Source organism: Phoca vitulina, unplaced genomic scaffold (genome assembly GCF_004348235.1).
Source record: "Phoca vitulina isolate PV1807 unplaced genomic scaffold, GSC_HSeal_1.0 scaffold36, whole genome shotgun sequence".
Lineage (NCBI taxonomy): Eukaryota > Metazoa > Chordata > Mammalia > Carnivora > Phocidae > Phoca > Phoca vitulina.
Window position 1 is genome coordinate 4,493,684 of NW_022589739.1, and position 23,568 is coordinate 4,517,251.

The 23,568-nt window shown below is 45.4% G+C and overlaps 1 protein-coding gene across 1 annotated transcript; it reads right to left on the bottom strand.

Moving 5' to 3' along the window:
• Window positions 1–9,063: 9,063 nt before the first annotated feature.
• Window positions 9,064–15,014, bottom strand: RASSF10 (Ras association domain family member 10). Its single transcript, XM_032427282.1, has one exon. It carries the CDS (start codon window positions 14,806–14,808, stop codon window positions 13,312–13,314), a length of 1,497 nt encoding a protein of 498 aa, XP_032283173.1. The 5' UTR covers window positions 14,809–15,014; the 3' UTR covers window positions 9,064–13,311.
• Window positions 15,015–23,568: the final 8,554 nt, after the last annotated feature.

Consider the following 23,568-nt stretch of genomic DNA (forward strand, 5'->3'; position numbering starts at 1 on the left):
ATCATGTACAATTTCAGGCAGAGATTTTAGGTCTGGTATGTATATTCAAAATTTAGTACCACTCACCAAGGGCAGGACGATTTATATACTCCTCTGTGGCTTGAGACATTCACTTCCTTGATGATTCTGGCATCACTTAGAAAGGCTGAAATAGATAAAACATCACCCAAATAGAGTTAATATCCTGCACCATGTTGCCCCAAGCCTCCCTGTCCTCCCATATTCCCTATCTCAGTGAGTAGCCACCCATTTCCCAGGCCAGAAACCTGGTCATCATCTGAGTCCTTCTGATTCCTCCCTTTGTTCACCTAACCAAGCACCAAGCCAATCCATTCCACCTCGTCAGTGTCCCATGGGTCTGTTATCTCTCCATTCCAATGATGACAGCCTTCACTTGGGCATCCATATAAATCTTACCTGCATGAGGAATTAGCCCCCTGACACCTCTGCCCACTTCCAGTTTTGCACACACCAAGCCACCATCCACACTCTAACCCAACTCATGATTCAGGTAGGCAAATCTGCTCGGTCAGGTTTCTGCCTTTAAACTTCCAGTGTCTTCCCGTTTGCCTCAAGATTAAGTTTGAAGTCTTCATCATGGCACACAAGGCCCACATGGCCACCACCAATCTCCCCACTTTCTACCTCTCGATTCTGAACTTGTTCTCTCTTCCTCTGCACATTGCACTTACTGGTCCTTCCCTCCCTCGCTTCAACTTAACCACCTCCAACCAGCCCTTCAAATCACAGCTTACGCATCCTCTGCTCCCAGTATCTGTGGCTCCCACAATCTGGGTTAGATGCCTTCGTCTACCATGGAAGCCATAACACCTTCCCATACACTATTGTGATGTCTCTTTGCTCTTCTATCCTTCACCACCACACTCCTTACTCGGTGAGCTCTGGGACAACCTGGGATGTATCTTGTTCTTCTCTCTGCCTCTAGCTCCTGAGCCAGTGGATGCTCATAAGCTTGTTGAATAAATGAATTTCTGTCCTCACCTCTCTCAACTCCTCCTTTCCCCCAACCTGTGGAGGAGACACAAGTAAAATACCCAACATGGTCAATGTTATAAGAATCATAACAGAGTTGTGTAATAAGGTACTCTGGGAGAAAGGAGAAGGGAACCATAGCAGCTTCGGATGTCTCAGTGGAAGGCATGGCAGATACAGGTCTGAAACATTAACTTTTTGAAAAATAGCAAATGGAAAGAATATCCAAACTTCCAGCCCTGAAGATCAGCTTAAGAATAATTCATAACACCAGACCGTGGTCCTTATGCTTTTTCCATATAAGGACCCCTTCTAATATTAAAAAGTTTAGATGTAACAGCATGTAACAGCAGTTGTTGCAAAAAATCCTAAAGCTCCTCTAAGTTCAGTAAGGATTTTAAGACTCTGATTGCATGCATTACAAGAATTCCCAAACTAGCAGTACATTCATGTGAAAGGTGCCCACAGACTGTGCCTACTATGTAGGGTATGGATTTGTGGACCCCCTGTAAAAACTTTACAGCTCCTCTTTTACAGGAGCCCACAATTTTGACCCACTGATGCTAATGCCAGCCCTTTACGCCCCTGCTACCATTTCCCCCTGGATTTGGACCGACTCAAGAAACTCACTGACATGGAAGACATGGTTGGAAAATGGAGACCTAACTGACAAGACCCTCATAACTAAGTATTTCTATTCAGGCATTAAAAGGTTAATTCAAAGTATAAGAACTTGTATTTTAACCCAGAATGAGCAGATTAAATATTTTCCTTTAGGCAACGAATCATGGGGTCACTCTACTGGAAAACCTGCTTTGCTGCCACATGATGAGATGAGAAGACCATCTATTCCAGCGAGCATGGATCACTTTGTTAATCCCTCAAGGCATGGCCCGTTGGTTGCCTGGGGCTCACACTGAGCCTACTCCAGTTATTCAAGTGCACCCTTTGCTCTCACCACTTTTAGGTCCTGTTTTCAGCAGCCATGTTCAACCAGGACACGGTAAACAATCCCCCCACAGTGCTTTGCTCATACCTTAATTATGACATCTTATTCATTCTTTTTTAAAAGGATTTTTTAATTCATTTATTGTTAGAGAGAGAGAGAGAGTGTGAGCAGTGGGAGTGGCAGAGGGAGAGTGAGAGGGAGAGAAGCGACTCCCCACTAAGTGCGGAGCCTGCCATGGGGCTCAATCTCACGACCCTGAGATCATGACCTGAGCTGAAACCAAGAATTTGACGTTTCACTGACTGACCCACCCAGTCATTCTTTTTTTAGAGTAACTTATTTGCACCTATTTCAAATTCAAATGATCCACAAGTTTATATTTAAAAAAAAAAAAGTTTCCCACATCACTGCTTGATCCCATTTCCCAAATATAACCACAGATAATAATATAACACAGTCTTTTGTTCTGTTTGGCTTATTAAAAAGAAAAACACATAAACCATACCATACATACTGTTCTACAACCTGATTTTTCCTTTTTGTTTCCTCTTTTACAATTTTTTTTACTTTTTTAAAAAAAGATTCTATTTATTTATTTATTTTGAGAGAGAATGAGAGAACATAAGCCAGGGGAGGAACAGAGGGAGAGGGAGAGAGAGAATCTCAAGCAGGCTCCCCACTGAGTGCAGAGCCCGACTTGGGGCTCGATCTCATGACCATGAGATCATGACCCAAGCCTAAATCAAGAGTCAGATGCTCAACAGACTGAGCCACCCTGGTGGCCCCCCTTTTTTTTACTTTTTATTATGGAAATCTTCAAACCAATACATAAATACAGAGAGCAGCATAATGAATCCCATACACCTATGACCAAGCTTCAACAAATATCCACAGTTTGTCAATTTTGTTTTATTTATCTCTTCTCCACATCAGAACTTTTTGTTTTGTTTTTTTTTCTGGAATATCCTAGCAATTCCCAGACATCGTATTATTTCACCATAATATTTTGTTATGTATTTCTACCACGTAAAATCTTTTAAAAACATAACCATTTTGCCATTATCATATCTCAAAACAATAATCTCTTAATAATTGTCTATTTTCTATTTTCTTTGATTGTCCTTAAAATTTTTTTAACCTTTGGTTTATTTGAATTAACATCCAAATAAAGTCCATAACTGGTTGATATGTCTCAGTTCCCTTTAATTCATAATAGTTACAATAATTATATCTCCACTCCCTCTTTTAGGCTATTTATATGAGGGCTTTTGTCCTGTAGAATTTCCCACCATCTGGATTTGGCTGATTACACACTCAGAATATCATTCCACATTCTATTCTCCCTGTTTCCTGTAACCTCCTCAATAGAACTAAACTCTTGATTAGATTCAGATGCCATTATTTGGGCTGGAATATTTGATAGGTGGGGCTGAATGCTTCCTATTTGATCATACTGGGAGGCACATTGTAACTGAATGTTCCATGGATGTCAGTGTTATCAGCTGATCAACCAATACAGCTTCCCATTAACCTGACACCTGCTCATTTTAGTACCTATCAATGACCACTATCTAGATGCATTAATTTATTAGGGCTTGGTTACATACAGGTAATCATTCCTTCTGCATTTGTTAGTTAAAATTCTTTTGTAAAGAATTAGTTTCCCTCCTAGACCAATTCAATGACTTAGAAACATGGTGTGTACAAACAAGAATAAATGTTCTCTTTATTACCAATTTCCAGAAGGACGACTTGGCATCATAGTAATTTCCAAAGGTGATTGATGAGTTAATTTCTTTTTTTGCAGTATCATGGTGAACCCCTAGATTTTTATATTTTTGATGTTCTTCAATCCATTGCAGTTGTTATTCTCATTGATACTCATGTTTTCTCATCTTTAGCCATTGGAGCCCCTCCAGGTTGCCCCTGAATTTAGAAAAAACAACGAAGTCTTTACAGGTCCTGCTTTCTAGTACACAAGAGGTGGCAAGCCCATCTTATCTATTTCTTGCTGTGGATTTAGAATCAGTGATTACTTCAAGGAGCCCTTATGTTTTTAATAGAAAATGGTATTTAGATACCACGATATAGGTGCTAGTGGGTACTCCTTGCTACTAGGTAGTAATGGATTTCAGACCTTTTCAGTGGACAAACCTAAGAAATGTGTAATTTTTAGAGTTATAAAAATAAGTAAGGAGCTTATACTATTTCCACTGATTTGCTTCTTTGTTTAACAATATATTAGATATCTTTCCATGTCAGTGATGCAGATCCACATTATCTTAGTAACTGTATATTATCCATAATATGATTATAATATGTCCTATTTAGGATGGTTTCTAATTTTTCACTATTATAAATATTGCTGTAATTAACATCATGAACTTACATCCTTGCCCACTTGTGCAAATATTCGGTAGATATCTAAAAGTGGAATCAGCACCTGAAAAGTATGAATCCAAAGGGCTTCATCAATTTAAAATCCCACTATTAGTATCATAGAGAGTATTTTTAGTGATTGAACACTACCTGCTTTCCTGATCCCTGTTTTTGAAGGCCTAAATCCTAGGCCTAGTACATAGTAGGAACATACTAGTTATGTGTTGACCCAGACTGAGAGAGTCAAGGCCCACAGAAGTATATGTAAAAAAGAAAAAGTCTAGGCTAATGCCTCTGTAACAACTCCAAGGGACACTTGGGAAAGTTCTATGCCTCTTGTCCAAGGAGAATGACATGAAGCAGGCCTAAGCCCAACCCACAGACTGGAGCCAAGTTTGGTTGAATCTAGCCTGGATCAACTAACCCCCATCTGACTCACAGATGCATGAGAAAGAATAAATTATTATTTTAAGCCACATGAACTTGGGGTGATTTGCTGTATTTTATTATTACCTTATTCTTGGTATTCTTGGTATTAATATTGGTATTATTGGTATTATTACCTTATTCTATAATAATATTTTATTTTATTATTACCTTATTCAACATAAAGATGTCAATTCTACTCAAGAAAATGTATGCACATTTAATGCAATCCCAACAAAATATACTGAGAAGGGTTATTATTAGCTAAATGAGATTTTCTATAACTGAAATTGTAGATGACACCAAAATGAAAAGGGAGAGAGACCAGAGAAGTGAGAGTAGTGTATTAAGGTTCTTGTCTTGCTCAGGAAAAAGAAGCATAAGTATGGCTCCTAGTAAGTTTGGAGAAACAGAAGAGCAAAATTAAATGTACAATTTTCAAACCAGCCAAAGAAAATTCTATCCATCCAATGAAAGAAGGAAAAGGGTAGGTAATCCTGATAAGTGACATAGTGGAAATTGCAGGGTAAGGACCAATGACCTCCAAAAACTCACTCATCAATGAAAACAACAAGAATACTAGCAAAAAACTATCAAGGACTTAAATATAAGAGGTCAAACTATAAAACTCTTAAAAGAAAACAGAAGAAAAGCTTCATGACCTTGGATTTATAAGGATTTCTCAGATACAACCCCAAAAGCACAGGCAACAAAAGAAAAAACTAGATAGGCTGGACTTCAGGAAAATTTTAAAAACTTATGTGCCTCATAGACACTATGAACAAAGGCAACCAATGGAATGGGAGACAATATTTGCAAATCATATATCTGTTAAGGGATTAATATTCAGATTATATAAAGAACTCTTACAACTCAACAACAAGAATAAGAACAACAACAAAATTCAATCAAAGTGGGCAAAGGGCTTGAAAAGACATTTCTCCAAAGAAGATAATAGAAGTTGCCAGGAGCTGGGGGGAGGAGAGAATAGGGAGTTATTCTCTAATGGATACAGAGTTTCTGTTTGGGATGATCAAAAAAGTTCTGGAAACAGCGGTGATGGCTGTACAACATTGTGAATGTACTTCATGCCAATGAATTGTATACTTAACAAGTGTTAAATGGTAGATTTTATGTTATCTATATTTTACCATAATAAAAAAATTGAAAGGAAACAAAAAACAATGTATCTACTCTTATTTCTACTAGAAACCCAACCCAGTGGCAATGAGCATCCCTACTACCCAGACTGTGGTTTCTAAATATCACTTGCCATTGAAAAAAAATCAAGTCTCTGTGTAGTGATGGCTGATTTCAGGTCTGGGACAGTGAAGGTACAGTATGAGCCTGGAACATCTTGACGCACTAGAAAGCAAAGGAAGCTCTCAAAGACTATGAAAAATATCCAGGGAAAGGATCCAGGAGCCAACCTGAAGAAGCTCCCACTGGCCAAAGATGGGACAATAATTACAATGGTTTGAAACACATTAAATATTTGAAATTCGAAATTTCATAATGATCCCCCAAAAGATGAACAAAGAAGAAAAAACCTACTAGTCAACCTTGGAGAATGCTAGAGATCAACCACATTATTTTGGACACTAGGTAAGAACGTTGCTTTTATTTTATATTTCAGGATTATCAGGATTTAAACTGTCCTTCGGAGTGACACTTGATAAAGGAGAGAGTCTTTCTATGGAAGTACTCTAGTTAATTGATGATGAAGAAATGAGAGAAGGAGGAGGAAGAAGGGAGGGGAGGAAAAAGTATGAGAGAAAGAAAGAAAGAAAAAGTATGAGGCTAAAAGAAGAAAATACAGAAGCCTATCTTTGTGACTTTATTTCTTAAATAAGAACCTTAAACCACAAACCACAGGGGGATGTGGGAGTGCTACATTTAACTATATTATAATTAGGCAATTTTCAACAATAGCCACCATAGACACAGTTAAGATGGAGTCAAATTAGGATAAGATATTTATACTTCCTCTATAGTTAACAAGATACTAATGTTCAGGACATGTAGGAATTCCTGCAAATCTGCCTGAAAAGGGAGACCCTCAGGAAAAATGGCTGGTAACAACAGGCAATAAACAGAACGGGAACCCAAAGGATAATAAGCCTGTGAAGGTCAATTTCACTAGACTTCAAAGAAATGCAAATTAAAGCAAATTTGTAAAAAGTAGGAAGCTGGATAATATCAAGTGCTGGAGAGGCTGTGGGGAAAATAGGGAATCTTCACAGCCAGTAAGAGCCTAACCTGGTGAAGCCATTTGGGAGAGTGATCAGCAGTGCAGTACTCGAAATTCTGGATTTTAAACCTCAAAGTCTCACATAGCACCACTGATTTCTGCCTGTGTTCCTTGTAACACTGTTTGAGAAAGCAAGGAATTGGTAACAACCTAGGTTTCCTTCACCAAAGAAATGTAGACATTAGTGATGGAATACCACACAGGTCAGAAAATAATGAGCCAGATTTACACATTACAATGTGGCGTGCTCCCACAAACATTATGTCATGAAAAAAAAGGAAATATAGTGAGATTTATAGTCCAATAAAGGCCATGTATATTAGATATAAGCACACAATCATTTCATTCTACTTTTCTTTAAAAGATTTTATTTATTTGAGTGAGTGTGTATGCACGTGAGCAGGCGGCAGGTGGAGGGGGCAGAGGGGGAAGCAGACTCCCCACTCAGCAGGGAGCCCAATGCGGGCCCAGGACCCTGGGATCATGACCTGAGCTGAAGACAGATGCTTAACCGACTGAGCCACCCAGGTGCCCCTCATTCTACTTTTCAAGGATACATATACACACATGAGCTAGCACATTGCTCAACTTCAGGGTAACCATTCACATAGTTTCCCATGTGAATGCTCCCTCTGGAGCACAACTGCAGAGCACACCATGAATGGTGCCCCCTGGAGGTGTGCAACATGACAGCCCTGAATATGTAAGGTGGTTTGGAAGGTCGTGGATTAAATACACTGGAATAATAGCTGATGGTGGGAGGAAGAAGCGAAATGGGGGTGGGACTGCGGGACGAAGGGAAACATGAAGTAAAACAAGAAGAAAAGGGCCCTTGCGCAGCCAGAGGGTGGCGGTGTGACCTGAATGAAGAGACAGGATCCATTTACTTCTGTGGTTTGAAGGCAGGGGAGGGTGAGACTTGGAGAGTGGTCTTGAGCTGGATAACCAACAATCTGATAAATTCTGCTAAGAAATGTGGATTTTATCCTGAAAGCTATGGGGAATCCTGGAGGTGTCTGAGACAGAAAAAAATTGTCAAGGGAATGGAGGAGAGGGGCAGAGGTCCTTCAAAGCCATCCATGCTTGGGCTACACGTGTTCAGGGACGTGAGTGTGGCCACAGATGCCCCAAATCAAGTGTGCATGCCTAACTCCACAGGTGCAGAAGTCCTCAGAAGGCCCAACATTCCCTCCCTTGACACCACCCCCCCCCCTTTTCTTCATGTGCCCAGTCTCAACCGGAAATGAGGTGTGGTTAAAAATGCTAGGGTTTGGGGGGGGCAGTTTCAGCACAGCCATGGTTGGTACCACCTTCCAGATGTGACTGTGAATAGCACACAGCTGATGGCCGAGGAGTCCCCATTGCTGACTATCCACCTGTGCCCTTAGGGCATTCAGGTAAAAATTCCATGCTGATACATAGGGCGTTAATTTGCGGGGAGAAATTTTTTTTTTCCACGGCAAGGACTTCATCTCTGACAGATAGACGCCCAGATATTTACACAGGAATTTCTCCTCCTATATCTCTGCCTAAATCCCCACCTAATAGATGTTTACTGGCTCCATGATTTTGAGAGTCACTCCACCTTCCTGGTGGAAATACTTGGACAAGACTTGATCATCTCTGAGGCCCTTCCAGTGCCAACACTCTAGAACATGTGAGGAATCTCTTCTCCCGACACGCTGACCCCTTCATGGGTACGACGTGCCTGGTGTATGGAGCAAAATGGGCACGGGTTTTAGAGTCAGGCTAGGGTTAAAGTCCTGTTTCTGCTACTTACCAGCTCGATGGCCTTAGTGTCTTTATCTGTAAAAATTGGAGGTTAGGGTGGTGCCTGGGGGGCTCAGTAGATTAAGCGTCTGCCTTCGGCTCAGGTCATGATCCCAGGGTCCTGGGCTGGAGCCCGACATCGAGCTACCCGCTCGGCGGGGAGCCTGCTTCTCCCTCTCCTTCTGCCCCTTCCCACTGCTCATGCTCTCTGTCTCTCTTAAATAAATAAAGTATTTTTAAAAAATTGGAGGTTAGAGAGTTCTATCTCACAAGATGAATGCAGAGGAAATGCATGTGACAATACTCAGCACAAGGATCTGGCGTTTGGAAAGTACTCAGCAAAAAATAGTTTCTCCTCGTCCTCCTTTCTTTCTGTTTAGGACAATCCATTTCACAAACATTTCCACACAGGAAATTTTACAAATTTTCATGGCCAAATTTTCCCTTTCCAAGAATTTAAAGAAGAGCTCAGGTGTTATTTCATAGGTAGAAAGAAATTCCTGGAAAAGTCAAAACTGTTCTTTAGAGGCTGTTAATAGTGGGCTAATGTATTTATTTTATTTTGATTTAATTTTTAATAGGAGTGGGTAGGGAGAAGCACAAAATCAAATACATGTTATAACATCATCTTCTAAGAATAACCTTTTCTCATGGACTAAAGATGAAAAAAAGTTAAAGAACATTTACTTTTTATAAATCTGTTTCTCTTACGTGTTAATTCTCCTGCTCTTGCTCATGTGGAGTTTCTGCCCTCCTGTTCAGATTGTTGGCAAGCTCTGATAGGAGACAAGATCGCTATTACAAAGCAGGTGCTCCGGGAAGACAAGGAAAACAGGAAGGAGAGAAAGCACCACATCCTCTTAACACTTCTGGTCAGACAATCCACATTTCTGTTGTAAGGTTATTTTAAGCCAGTGGTTGCCAGCCCTGCATTCCAAGAGCCACAAAGTACTAATTAATTAATTCTGGTTAAAATGTTTTCTTAACAAAATGTAGTATCTAATGAAAGCCAAGGTGTGGGGAAATAGGCCCCATCACCCATAGCAGGTTGTTATTAGAACAAATCTTTCGAAAAGCAATTTGGCAATTAAATATCAAGTCCTTAAATGTTTGTACTCTCTGACCTGGGAAGTCTCTTTCCATTTTACTGGGGAAAATGTACACATGCCCAAAGAAGCCTATCACAGCATTATGTTATAACAGTAAAAAAATATCGGGGACAACCTACTTACATGAGAAGAGTTACAGGCACAATGGAGCATCCAACAGACGGGTGGAGACTTTACAAGGTCAAAACCTGAGCATAAAAGCATCTATACAATCTCATTTAAATTATTTTCTTAAAAAAGAACCAAAATATGAAACCTTCACAATTCAAAAGTTCAGGAAGGAAAATATGTCAAATTTTAGCAGTGATAAGGATCTTGAGTGACTTTTCTCTTTTTACTGTTGCTATTTTCAGGTTCATCCTAAGGACCATAGTATATAACTTGTCTAATTAGCAAATTATCATCATCACGTTTTATAAGCAAACACACAGAGATACCAGAGGAAATCTTTCAGGTTTGGGAGATGGCTGAGAAAGAGATACTTAAGATCAAAGCCATGATACATTCTATCAGTTTCCAACAAGGATGGGGCCTCCTCTTGTCCTCCGCGAGCTTGCCGGTTCCTCCCCAGGATTTCTGTTCTGCTCAGACACCAGGAGACGGGTCACTTCTCCCAGGGGCTCTGACATCCTTAGTGCTGAGGCTTTCACCTCGATGTATTCATTCTCATTCTTAGCGCCAGGATGATTACTTTTTAAGTGAAATGATGTTTTTTCAACATCTAGAATCTATTAGGCACTTTCTAGGCACAGGTGTTGTGTTGGTCCTTTTTATATCCATACTCCGCCTCTCTCAGGCTTGCGAAAGCTCTTAGTAAAAGGAGCTATTGTCTCCTTTCTATTTTGGCACCCCTTCACCCCCCCCCCCGCCCTTCTCCTTTCTCCTACCCACACAGAGAGTGCCTTTTGGGGACATAATTGATTTGGATGAAAGGAGAAATGGGCAGACTGGGCTGCCGTTTGTTATAAACAGAGCCTCCACGCTGCCTGAAGAGTTGACTGGAGAAGCATCTTCAGGTGGACAGGACAGGAAGGTTCTGGAAAGAGGGCACTAGAGAATCCCACAGGCCTTCTCCCTGTGATGTGGCTTAATTTGCTTTACAGGCTTCAGGCATATTTGCTGATGTCAGCATCCTGTCAGAGTTTAAAATAATAATAGTGAAAAGGAAAACAGCCCCTTTCTGCCAGGCCATCCTGTTCTGCCAACTTCTGTGTTCTCTTTTGAGTTAATAAACATCTAAGAACCACCTCCCCTACCACTCTGGGGGACCAAAAAAAAAAAAAAGGCACAATAATTTTAAAACCACCAGGTCAGCCCATTGCCAGCATAAATCATTCAGACAAGTATCGTTTGTCACACTCTAATGAGGATTTTACCTCTCCCTCAAAAGGGAAGCTATCATTAGGCTTTGTGTTTACCAGATCAAATGATCATCTAGGGACAGTGGCTTTCTTTCGGTCCCCTCCTCATTTTAATCATGCTCAAGACCAAATGCATAGATGTTTTCTGCATCCGACGAAACTAAAAAACCATAATTATGCCAGCTAATGTCTTTTGAAAACATCAATTAAGAAAACGGCCATTTCATTCCCATTTTACTTGAAAATCTGAAATATCCACGTGTGCTGTAATAGCATGGGGGGTGGGGAGAGGAGGGTTGTCTCCAAAAAGGAGATAGCTCAAATGGTTTGAGGGGGTCAGGTGGGCAGGTCCCGGTTAGCAACAGCAGACAGAGAATCTCTCGAAGGAAAGACATTTCTTGATAAAGGAAGACCTTTTAAGTTATCTTCACATGTGGTGTTGAAACTGGAGCCAGCCCCTCCATGGTTAAGCTGATACCAGGCTTCTGCAGCAGGCTGGTACCACACACACACCCCATTGTTAATACCTCCTCAGGACAGATTAGATCCCACATTCCTCAGAAGTCCTGAGCTCCAGAGGGAACAGGGCCAACAGGCTCCTTCCACGGGGCAACAGCTAGCTACAACTGATAACTTTTCATTGAAATAACTGGAACAATTACACTGGGTCCCCACCAGGGCTCCATCACCAGCTATTAAGAGAGAGGGGTTGCACTCGAATCTCCGGGTGCGTGCAAAGGCATGAGCCAGACAAGAATAATTCAAGTCACCTTTAAGCTCACTTTTCTATGCATTTATCTGTGGCTACATGCCCTGGTTAATCAAATTGCTCACCCAAGGTGTACTATTAGATTGTTTTATTTTATGTTTTCTTTTGGGGGCCTTATCTAGTAAACGTTGATATTTGCACTCTCAATTTAGGCTTGGACAAGTAACTAATTAATCTCTGACCAAAGCTACTGAAGTTAGACTTGGGTTGGGGTCAAAATACCTTGAGGTCATGGTTGGTTTTAATCATATAGCTTAGTTCAAAAGCTGAACACTAACAAAGATCTTTGCTTTCAAGTCTCCGTTTCAACCAGAGTGCTCATTAAATAGCAACTTTAGTTGCACTTCACTTGAATTCTGCAACTTCCCTTTTATTTTTCTTGGAGTAACAGTGATTCAGTGGATGAAGCGACAACATGAATGAAAAGAAAGGACAGCAGAGGTCCCTTTGCAGGGGCAAATCCCAAAGGGTCTCGATTAAACAGTAACCAGGGATTATGTCTGCCAGGCTTCTCTATCTCAAAAGTGTTATGTTTGGCTTTTGTAATAATAAAAGGTTATTTTAGGGAAAGGATTCTATTTTAACACATACTGTATTTGCAAGGAGGAAATGCAGGGTTAGACTTCCATACAGCTCAGCCTTTGAAAGAAAATAAAAGATGAGCAGTTTAGCAGAGGGGTAATTCCCCAGTCTGCAGAAAGGTAAAGAGCCAGGATTTGGGTGCCTGCGGGTTTTATCAGAGATGTAAGTAAGGCTGAGACCAACACCAGCACTCCTCTTTGGCTAGTTTTAACACGTTCACAGTCACAATTAACATTCAAGGAATTTCCTTTTCATCCAAGAGTTTCTTTTAAAAGCACTTTGCGCCACAAACTAAAGTTCTAGCTGCCATCAGTCCTTCCCATACAGAAGATTGCTGAAATCTTCATAATACTTTTTTTCTTTTTTCTTTTTTCTTTTTTTTTTTTTGAAAATGGGTTCGGACCACGTCAGTTTCCCTGGGGCTTTTGTTTTCCAGTACAGGTGGTTCTCACCACCTCCCTCCTTCCTTCCCCAGAAAGAGCTTGGAATGGAGACCTGGCCTCCCTGTCCCGCACCCCTCTATACTCACTGGGGAACCAGAGGAGCGCCCTCGCAGGACAGGTGTCCCCAGCCCCCCGCCCCCGCCCGCCCGGTGGGAGCGCTGCTACCTGGCAGGGCTCCCCGGCCCACCCCCAGCCTGGTTTCAAGTCCCTGAGCCGGCCATGCCAGTGCTTTCTGCGAGGAAGGGAGAAGGGTCGTCCCCCTCTCCCACCCTGCTCCTCTTACACAAGAGATTCGCACACAGGCACTGAGTCCGAGTCCTGGCTGTGCATAGAGCTCAGCCCGGTATCCGAGTCCTCGTCGTTGCCAGGACAGCTCTTGGCCAGTCCGCGGGCCTGATCCACCCACACCTCGGCGCAGCCCTGGGGCCGGGGTTCCCGGGAGGGTCCGCCAGAGCCGAGAGTCCCATCGGGCGCTACCGTCAGCTCCAACGTGTGCAAAGTCTGGAGAAGGCCCTGCAGCTCGCACTCCTTGCTGTCCCACTGCTGCTGGCTGTAATCCAAATCCGACTTGACGGCCTCCAGGTCCGTGTTGAGCCGGAGCCCGATGTAGAGGCTGGTGCTGAGCTGCGTCCTGACCCGCTCCTGCTCCAGCAGCAGCTCGCCGTCGAGGCCGCCGTCAGGCTCCAGGGGCTCCTCCCGCGCCGCGAGCTCCTCCTGGCGCCTCCGCATCCACCTCTGGTTCAGCTCCTCCTGAATCTCGGCTGAGAGGCGCTCGAGCAACTCCTCCTGCTGGGCTCGCTGCTCCTGCAGGCGCAGCAGGTCTTCGCACCGCCGGGCCAGCTCCTCCAGCGCGGCCGCCTGCGCCTCGCCGTCCGGGGGAGCCGCAGCCGCCTCCGGCTCCTCTCCCGGGCTGGGCCCGTCGACCTCGATGCCGGCGCCCACCAAGTAAGTGTCCTGCACGTAGTTGACTCCGTGTCGCCGCACGCGGTCCAGGTGCACCTTGGCCTCATAGCGATCGATCTCGCGATCCAGCTCCCGGAGCCGCTGCACCTGCTGACGGATGGTGTGGTCCTGTGAGAGCACCAAATGCACCAGCGTCTCCATGCGCTCCACCGCTGCGCTCTCCGTGGCCCGCGGCGAAGACGAACACGACGAGGCGGTGGACGACGAAGCGGACGAACAGGGCGACGACGGCTGCTGCTGGCGCCGCCGGTTGAGCTTGGCCAGCTTGCGGAAGGCCTTGCGCACCACCCGCCGCTGCTTCTCCTGGGTCAGAGCCAGGCTGGGCCGCGCCGGGACCCCCCGGGCCGAGCAGGGGCGCTCGCGACTGAGTACCACGCGCGCCTCGGCGCTGCGGGGGCCCGCGTTGGGTAGTGACGCCTCGCTGCGCACCAGCACGAAGCGCACATTCTCTTGCTCGTCGCCCCAGGCGGCCCAGAGGCGCAAGATGCGCGTCTTGTTCGGCAGGATGCGCTCAAAGCCCCGCCACTTCTCCACGATGCAATAGCACTGCGGGGGCCCGCACAGCATGCCTTGCGGCAGCGCCTCGTCGTCGTCCTCGTCGTCCTCGTCCAGGAGTTCCCGCAGCTCCTCCCGGCCTGGCGAGTCGCCGGCCGCCCCCCGCCGCCGGCCCCGCCGCTGCCTCCGTCGCCGCCGGCAGCCGTCCTCCAACAGCACCCGCACCACGTCCGAGCAGGTGGTGCGGCGAGAGAGACCAGACACCAGCTTCTCCTCCTGGCAGATCCACACCGAGATCTTCTTCTCCGAAGGATCCATGGCGCAACCGGGACGCAGGTGGCGGGTCGGGCTGGGCCCCGGCGGGGCGGCGGGGGCGGCGGGCAGCCCAGCAGCTCTGCGACGGTTTAGGAGCCTGGGAGCCTCTCCCGGTCAGCACTGGCCCTTCTGGCCGGTTGCGCACGGAACCGGCCGCGGCGCTCGGCCCGGACGGCGCGCTCTCCCGGGGCCGTGCGCCCGGGATCCGGCTCTCGCCTCTCTGGCTCTGCCCAAGGTTCCCGGGGCCTCCAGGCTTTGCTCCTCCCCACGTGGCTCCTCCCCCGCCCGCCCCCAGCGCCCAGAACTGCGGCCGGAGCGCGGGAGGCGCAGCGCCCAGAGCCGCCCCTCGCAGCCTCGCCGCTCGCCGAGCGCCCAGTCCAAGCGCTCTCTCTCGCTGCCCGCGGCGGGAATCTCGGCCCCTTCCGCGGACGCGCCGCACGGTTTCGCGTCGGCACGAGGGAGGACTCGGAGACCCTTCTGCTCAAGGGCTGGAGCCCGTGCCTAGGCGGGGATCAGCGCTGCGTCTCCCTCGGCCCGCTGGCTTCCCTCCTTGCGTGTAGAGCTAGCTGTACGCACTTTGACTTTATCACCTCTCGCGGCGCCCCACCCCCCCCGGTCCTTCAAGGCCGCGCCGTCTGGGGAGTGTCTTTTGCGCAGACGAGGAAACCAAGATGCGCAGCGTCTCTAACAGAGACGCTCCGACCGCAGCGCGTGACCTCCAGCTGGGAGCTGTAAGCGCCGCGTGCCTGGAACGCGGAAGGCTTTCCAGCCCTCCTCATCAGGAAGCAATATTTACACATTTAAGGAGAAGTAGACGGGCCGTGAGCTCCTCGAGCAAGTGTAGAGATGGAGAGGTCTAGGCGTGAGTGGGATCTTCAGAGACCGCTCCAGGTTCCCCGCATGGTCAATGTCGGTGGCTCCCCACATAGCCTTGGCTTCGCACAGCCTTCTTGGCCGGAGGCGCCTAATTCTAGCAAGATTTCGGGGCCTAAACCCCAGTCACGAGCTCTTTAGGAGAGCCTCCCACCTTCAGGACCGTGACAGTTTCTGGCATATCCAGTATCCAGATGTGGTCAAGAAGAGAAAAGAAACAAGTTTCACAGCCCCAGAAATCCAAGACCATGGTGTAAATGAACTTTTTTCATCCTCACATGTTGGTGATGATCGTCTTTTGGTTGCCAGACTTGCCCTCAGCCTGTCCTTGTAAGCACAGGTCTGATGAGGTCACTCCCTTCCTGCAAGACCTTGGATGGCTGCCGTTGCCTCCTGAATAAAGTGCTTGTATTCATTCACTCATTCACTCGGTAAATACTGAGTACCCACTGGCTCCAGACACAGTGCTAGGGATTTGGTGATGAACATATCACAGTCTTGGCCCCCAAGGAGTTCACAATCTAGCGAAGAGCCCAGCTGAGTAAACGTGACCAACACAGGGTCTCCTGGGCTCTGATAAGGGAAGTATGAGGTGCTAGGGGAATGCTGGAGTAGTATCTACCCAGCCCGAGAAAGCCAAGGAAGACTCCCCCGGCGAGGTGGCATCTTAGGCAAGGCCAAAATCACCGTTTGGGTCAGCCAAAGGAAAAACAGAGGGAAGAGGCAAGCAGCATCCCAGGCAGAAGGAGCAGGACGTGGAAAGGCAAGAAATTGAGAGCATGGCAGTTACTCGAGCTACAGGGAGCTGAAGTGAGAGGAGGGTGGAAGAACAAGCTTGGATGAGTGAACAGGAGCTGGATCAGGAAGGGTCTCTAATACCTCGCATGGGGATTTGAACCTACTCTAAGGGCCATGAGAAGCCACAGAATGTGGATTCTGAGTTCAGACTATCTGAGTGAAAATCTTCGCCCTGTCACTAGCTTGGTAACCTTAGGAAAAGTATTTTGCCTTTCTGAGCTTCAGTTTCTTCACCTGTGAAATGGTGATAATAAAATACCCACTTAGTAGGACTCTTATAAGGATTAGATGCTGAGACCTAGCAAGTCCATGAAGGAAGTTTTGTTGGAGGGTTAGAAACCACGGGGTGTATTAGTTTTCCAGTGCTGTGGAACAAATCACCGTAAATTTAGTGGCTTGAAATAACACACGCCTATGAGTTTGTAGTTCTGGAAATCAGAAGTCCAGTATGGCATGGCTAGCTTCACAGCTCAGGGTCTCCCAAGGCTATAGGCAGGCTGTTGCCTGGCTTGCGTTCTCATGTGGAGGCTCTGGGAGGGAACCCATTTGCACGCTCGCTCAGGTTGTTGGTAGAATCCAGTTCCTTGCAGTTGGAGGAGGGAGGTCCCTGTTTCCTTGCTGGCTGGCTGCTGGAGCTCGCTTTCCACTCCTGGAAGCCTTTCTTAGGTCCTTTCTGCATGACCCCCTTCATCTTCAAGCCAGCAACAGCATGTCGAATCCTTCGAAACCTCCCTGGCTTTGAGTATCTGTGACTTGCCCTTTCCTCACTGGAGAAACTCCCTGCCTTTAAAGGGCTCACTTCATTAGGTGGATTCACCTGGATAATTTCCCCGTTTTAAGGTCGACTGATTAGTAGCCTTAACTGTATCTGCAGAATTCCTTGTGCTGCGCAACATAACGTAACATCAGAAACAAAGAGTAACACCAGAAGGATGGAGATCATGGGGCCATCTTAGCCTTCTGCCTACCACAGAATGTAACATCATCTTTTCATTTTGAAAAATCACTCTGTTTGCATTGGAGGTGGTGGTGGGGGCGGGGGAGATGAGAGGCAAGGAGGCCCTTTAGAGAACCTGTCATCTCCCTTCAAGGAGGAGGCGGTGGCCTGCTCTGAGTGAAGGGGCAGTGAGAGGACCGGACAAAAGTGAGCACTGTTGGGGAGGCAGGGCTTGGTAACAGATCGAGGCGGATTTCTGTCTCCCTAGCGTGGTATTGAAGGTCTCTGATAGTCTGGCCCAGCCCACTACCCCAATTCCTCCCTCACATGTTTAGATCCCTACCTCCTCCCCCTCTCACACGTGATGGTTTGAGCTTTGTTATCAGCCGCTATCACTACTGGATTTGAAGCTCTACAAAGGTAGGGATCATATCTGTTTTGCTCACTTTTGAATCCTCTGCATTTAGTACAGTGCGTGGCACATTCTAGGTTTTCTCAGTAGCTGTCAAATACATGGATGAACAAATGAATGAATCCTGCATTCTAGCAAGTCAACACCTTCCAGATCTCCTGATCTCCAAATATGTCTGTGCGGCTGCTTGCCACACAGCTCCACTTAGGTGTCCCCCAAACACCCCAAACATCTGTCAAAAAAGATAAGCCAAACCCAAACCTTTCTTCCCGAGCCTGCTCTGCCTCTTGATCCTCTGTCTCAGAGAATTAATGGCCCCACATTCACCACGTGAGATCTGAAACTGAGGAACACTCTCCATCACTCACCATTTACCTCCTCTCCTACAAGATATTGAAGTTCTATGAGGTCACGGATTTTCTCTGCTTTGTTTTCTGCACGCAATAGACACTTGGCAAATGTTTGTGGAATGGATGAATGAATGAATAATTGCCTTAGATCAGACCCTCCGTAATTCTTATCTGGAACCTGCACTTTCTTCACTAGTTTCCTTGTCTCTGGTCTTGCCTTTCTCCCGTACCCCCTATTGACAAATGTTGGATGACCCCCATTAACCTCAGCAGAGACTTGGGGTCTGATGTCTGCTCTTCCCCCAGCCTGTCCATTCCAGCGACCCCCTTGTTCATACCGTCCTCTCTGACCCCCTGGCTAATTCCTACCTACCCTCCAAGTTTCAGCTGAATGATCACCTCCTCCTAAAAGTCAACAACATCCTCTCCAGGAAATAATCCAAGCAAAACTGTGCTTTGGGATGATTAATCCACATCAGTAGGTGGGAATAATTGAATTTATGATACACTTTTGGCAGGAAGAAGACTGGGCTGCAGGGGAGGGTGAAGAGTGAACTTAACATTCAGACTGTGGTCACCTAAACACCTTCATACTCACAGAGAAGATGCCTCCCAGCACATCTTGGACATTCTGCTCTTAATCCTCAGGGTTGCGCTTTCCAGCACGGTAGCCACTGGACATAGATGGCTGTCGAGCCCTGGAAATGTGGTTATCTGAACTGAGATGTGCTGTGAGTGTAAAATACACATTAGATGTCAAGGACTCAGTACAAAAAGATTTTTAATACCTCATTAATAATATGCTATATTTTTTACTTTTTAAAAAATATTTTATTTGACAGAGAGAGAGACAGAGAGAGAGGGAACACAAGCAGGGGGAGTGGGAGAGGGAGAAGCAGGCTTCCCGCCGAGCAGGGAACTTGATGTGGGACTCGATCCCAGGGCCCTGGGATCGTGACCTGAGCCAAAGGCAGACGCTTAACAACTGAGCCACCCATGTGCCGCCAATAATATGCTATATTGACTCCATGTTAAAATGACACTGTTTTGGAAATATTAGATTAAATCCTTAAAATTAGTTTTCTTGTTTCTTTTTACTGATTCTTTCATGTAGCTACCAGAAATTTAAAAATACTTATGTAGCTCACATTGTATTTCCATTAGACAATGCTGTCTATGGGAAGACCCTCAATCTTGGAGCAGATTGTTTGAGCCTCTCCAGGTGGAGTTACCCTAAGTGTCCTAAACAAAGTGCGTATCTGTCTTGGGTTATGGTCATCTCCAGAGAAAGCCATTGCATACCTTTTCTGGATAGTTGGAAAGTTTCTCTTTGCTTTATGATGTCCCCCAGAAAAGCTTCTTGCTGTCACATAAGCCAGTCCCCTTAGGCAGCCTAAGAAGCCCATTCTTAAGTCCTGCCCTGCAGCTGGATCCCATTGAAAGCACACACTGTTGCTTCCTGGACAGCAGCTCAGCATCCTGCCTCATCTACCAGCCCCAGTGGAAGACGCATAGATTCAGGCAGTGCTCTGATCCAGAAATAGGAGAAAATATGCAAAAAGATATTTATAACCTAGGGGAAGCATTCCTAAAAAGGACATTAAAAAGCAAAATTCATAAAACAAGGGCTCAATAAATGTGACCACATCAAAATCTGAAACTTCTGACTGAAAAAATACATGAGGATATCATAAATAAGGGAATAGGTGGCCAACAAACATGAAATAATGGCCAACCAGACCAGAAATCAGGAAAATATAAATTTAAGTAAAACAAGATCCACTTTCTCTGCTGGTAGACCAGCAAAACTTTTTAAATCAATAATAACACTGTTGGCAAAGACAAGGAGATACATTCTCTCATACACCACTGGTGTAAATCAATACATCTATTTTTGAGACAATTTGGTCATATCTATTAAAAATAAAAATAGGCATACCCCATGTCACAGCGATTTCACTTTATAGTATCTACCTTAGAGAAACATACATATGCTCAGGAGGCATGCATGGGGATGTGTGCACTATACCATTTTTGTTTTAGCAAAACCATGGATACAATTCAAGTGTCCACCAATAAGAGATTGCCTGAATGGACAGGGGGCACCCATAGTTTGGAAGGCCTGGCAACAGCTAGAGCCAGTAAAGTAGATTTATATGCACAGGCAATAACAGATCTCTAGGATGTGTTGTTCTGTGCAAAAGGAAAGTTTCAGAGTGATGTATATGCTGGGATCCCATTTCTGTTTAAAGACCATTGCACAAAGCACATATACATGTACATAAAACCACATTGTATGTTTTCCAAGGGTACAGGTATCTGGATGTGCATGCGTACAGCCAGGTACCAAAGGATATTCACGAACTGAAAGCAGTGGATCTGTCCTGAAGGAATAAGATATTTGCAGAGGAAGAGGATCAAAGAGGAATTTAGCTTCACCTGTAATGATTTTACAAGAATAATTCAGCCACATATTACCTAATTATGCAATTACAGTGTGTGATTTTATTTTTTTTAAGATTTTATTTATTTATTTATTTGAGAGAGAGAGCACAAGCTGAGGGAGAAGCAGGCTCCCCGCTGAGCAGAATGCGGGATGGTGACCTGAGCTGAAGGCAGACACTTAACCAACTGAGCCACCCAGCCATCCCTACAGTGTGTGATTTTAAAAAGTGAAAGGGCTCAGGTTGGATCAGTGAGTTCTGGTTCTCCTTTAGACCTTTTCTTCACCTGCCAGGGTCTCCTGGCTGTGGATGCAGCCCGGGAAATGGTGGCTCCTCTGTTCGCTGTAATCTGAAGGAAGTTATATAACCTACTCGTTTATCTCAAAGGGTCATGAAGATTAAGTGTACTTCTGGGGGCATGTGGGTGGCTCAGTGGGTTAAGCATCTGCCTTCAGCTCAGGTCATGATCCCAGGGTCCTGGGATCGAGTCCTGTGTCCTCCTCGGGCTCCCTCTCAGAGGGGAGTCTGCTTTTCCCTCTCCCTCTGCCCCTCTCCCCGCTCATGTTCTCTCTCTAATAATAAATATATATCAAATAAATACATAAAATCTTAAAAAAAAAAAAGATTATATGTACTGCTGGCTGAGGAGGAGTCCAGTTGAGCACCTGGTTTAAAGAATGTGCTTCACGCTGGATTTTTTTTGGTCTCTTCTAGGCAAACTTCTAAGAAGGCAACACAGTAGACCTTCTAAGAAGTTCTCACAGTGGTGGCAGAGCCCTTTGCTAAATGTCCCATTGTTGGATCTCACGGATGGCATGTCATTCGACTCTGCTTTTTAATCATTTATCGTCCTTACACCTAGGAGAGGTAAGACATAGCGCCCTTGCCCATGAGAAACTGAGACCAAAGGGCAGGGATTGGCCAGTTTCCCAGCTCACAAAGCTCTGTAGGAGCTGGTATTTTGTCTGGAATTTCTACCTGTCCAATCTGTCAGTCACGGTTCATGGCAGCTGTGGAGTACCCCAAACAGGAACTTCCGCCCTTAATTACACTGAGCCGTGTAGAAGTGTGACCGGACCCTACTGCCTGAATCAGTTCCTCTCAATGATTAACCACAGAAAAGAATCTGGCAAATTGTGTTAATGGAAATGTGTGGTCGACTTCAAATGCATTGGGGGGAGTCTGGGAACTGCCACACTCCACCAAGGGAACTCATTCCTCACCAGACTGAGCTGGGGCAGAGAAGCTGGGTGTCATCCTTGGGGACATGAAGTCAACCAGTCACCTGCTCAGAACTGCCTATGGTGTTTATTAAAATGCAGATTCCTGGGCTTCTCTCTACCCCTATTGAATTGGTGTCTCTGGAGGCAGGCCCAGGAATTTGCATTTAAAGCTATCCCCCCTGCCCCCAGACACCCGGGTGGCTCAGTGGTTAAGCTTCTGCCTTCGGCTCAGGTCATGGGATCGAGGCTCAGCGGGGAGCCTGGTTCTCCCTCTGCCTGCTGCTCCCCCAGCTTGTGGTCTCTCTCTCTGTCTCTCTGACAAATAAATAAACAAAATCTTTAAAAAAATAAATAAATAAAACTATCCCCCTGGGGATTCTTATACACACTAGAAGTTGACCCGGACTGCACTAGGAGGAAAAACACAGAGACAAGAATGCGCTTAGCAAGAATGCTCTTTAGCCATCTCGGCTCCAAAGACAGTAATGATATATAAAGGACATACATACACAATAGGATGTTGGCAACATATGACAGGTGAGAAAGAGATGCCCCTGGGAAGAGGGAGGAAGGATGAAACAGGACAGGGTCGGGGAGGAGCCGCTCATTCACTGTACTCCGCAATCTTGTATCTTTGCTGGAAGCCTGTATCTTCAGTTGGAAACCTAGGTTACAAGGTGATAACATAGAAATGTTCAGGTAAGAGAGTCTAAAGTAGCAGTGACTTCAGTCATCTGAAGGACATTCTGGAAGATATTTAGCATTCTTAGTTTTTGTTCCAACAAAACCAGCCTAGTTCCTGATTCACAAATCATCCTGGGAATATATGACTTACATTCAGAGAGAAGTCTCTTGAGCAAAAAAAGCATGGTTCACTCAATGGTCTCTGACATCACCTTTGAACACTATGTCAAAAGGGGTTTTGTTTGATTAATTTTCATTATCTGTTGTTACCCAATTAATGAAAGGTGATACTATTAATGAGTGTGTGAACGAGACAGTGTCTTCGTTGCCACATCTGAAACATTCCCCAGCCTTTTCACCGTAGAATCACCCTGACCCAAAGTGGGGCCTTTCTTCATTGTAGAGAGATACACACTCTTTCTCTCCAACCGTCCCAACTCCAAATTATTATGTGTCAGCTGCTCACCAGCCAGGACACAATATGAAGCCTGTGCTTGAGTTACTGCCATTTTATGTGAGCAAAATGCTAGCTTTCTTTTTTCAGTGAAGTCGATTGAGTTGGGAGAAGTTTCAATACCACAGTTCTTGGTTTGAAAGCATGATTGTTTTCGTAGCTGGCATCAACTGCGGAGAACTCGCCAACTCGCTTTAAGAAATCATGTTTAGAAGTAGTTAAAATTTGATTAAATGGAACCTTTGATACAAATAACTTTCAGACAATGAAACTATCTTCACGAGGAGATGTTCTTTTCCCCACTGAGGAAGAAATAGAGACATGTTTCCATTGTCACTGTGGCCTGTCCGGATTGAAAAGGAAGGCTGTGGGATAGATAAGCAAAAATAGGTTACATCTGAGTAACCTAGCAGTCTCTCCCTGCTGGCCGAAGAAGCTCCTCTTTGTCTCACTCCTGAAGCACGGCCTTGTTTTCTTGGATCTGTGCTGAGTTAAACCTGGATTAAACTATGGATCCCTTACACTTGATTTTGTGATTGCAAGACCCACACAGATGCAAACCTAGAACACAATTGAACCCTTAATAGC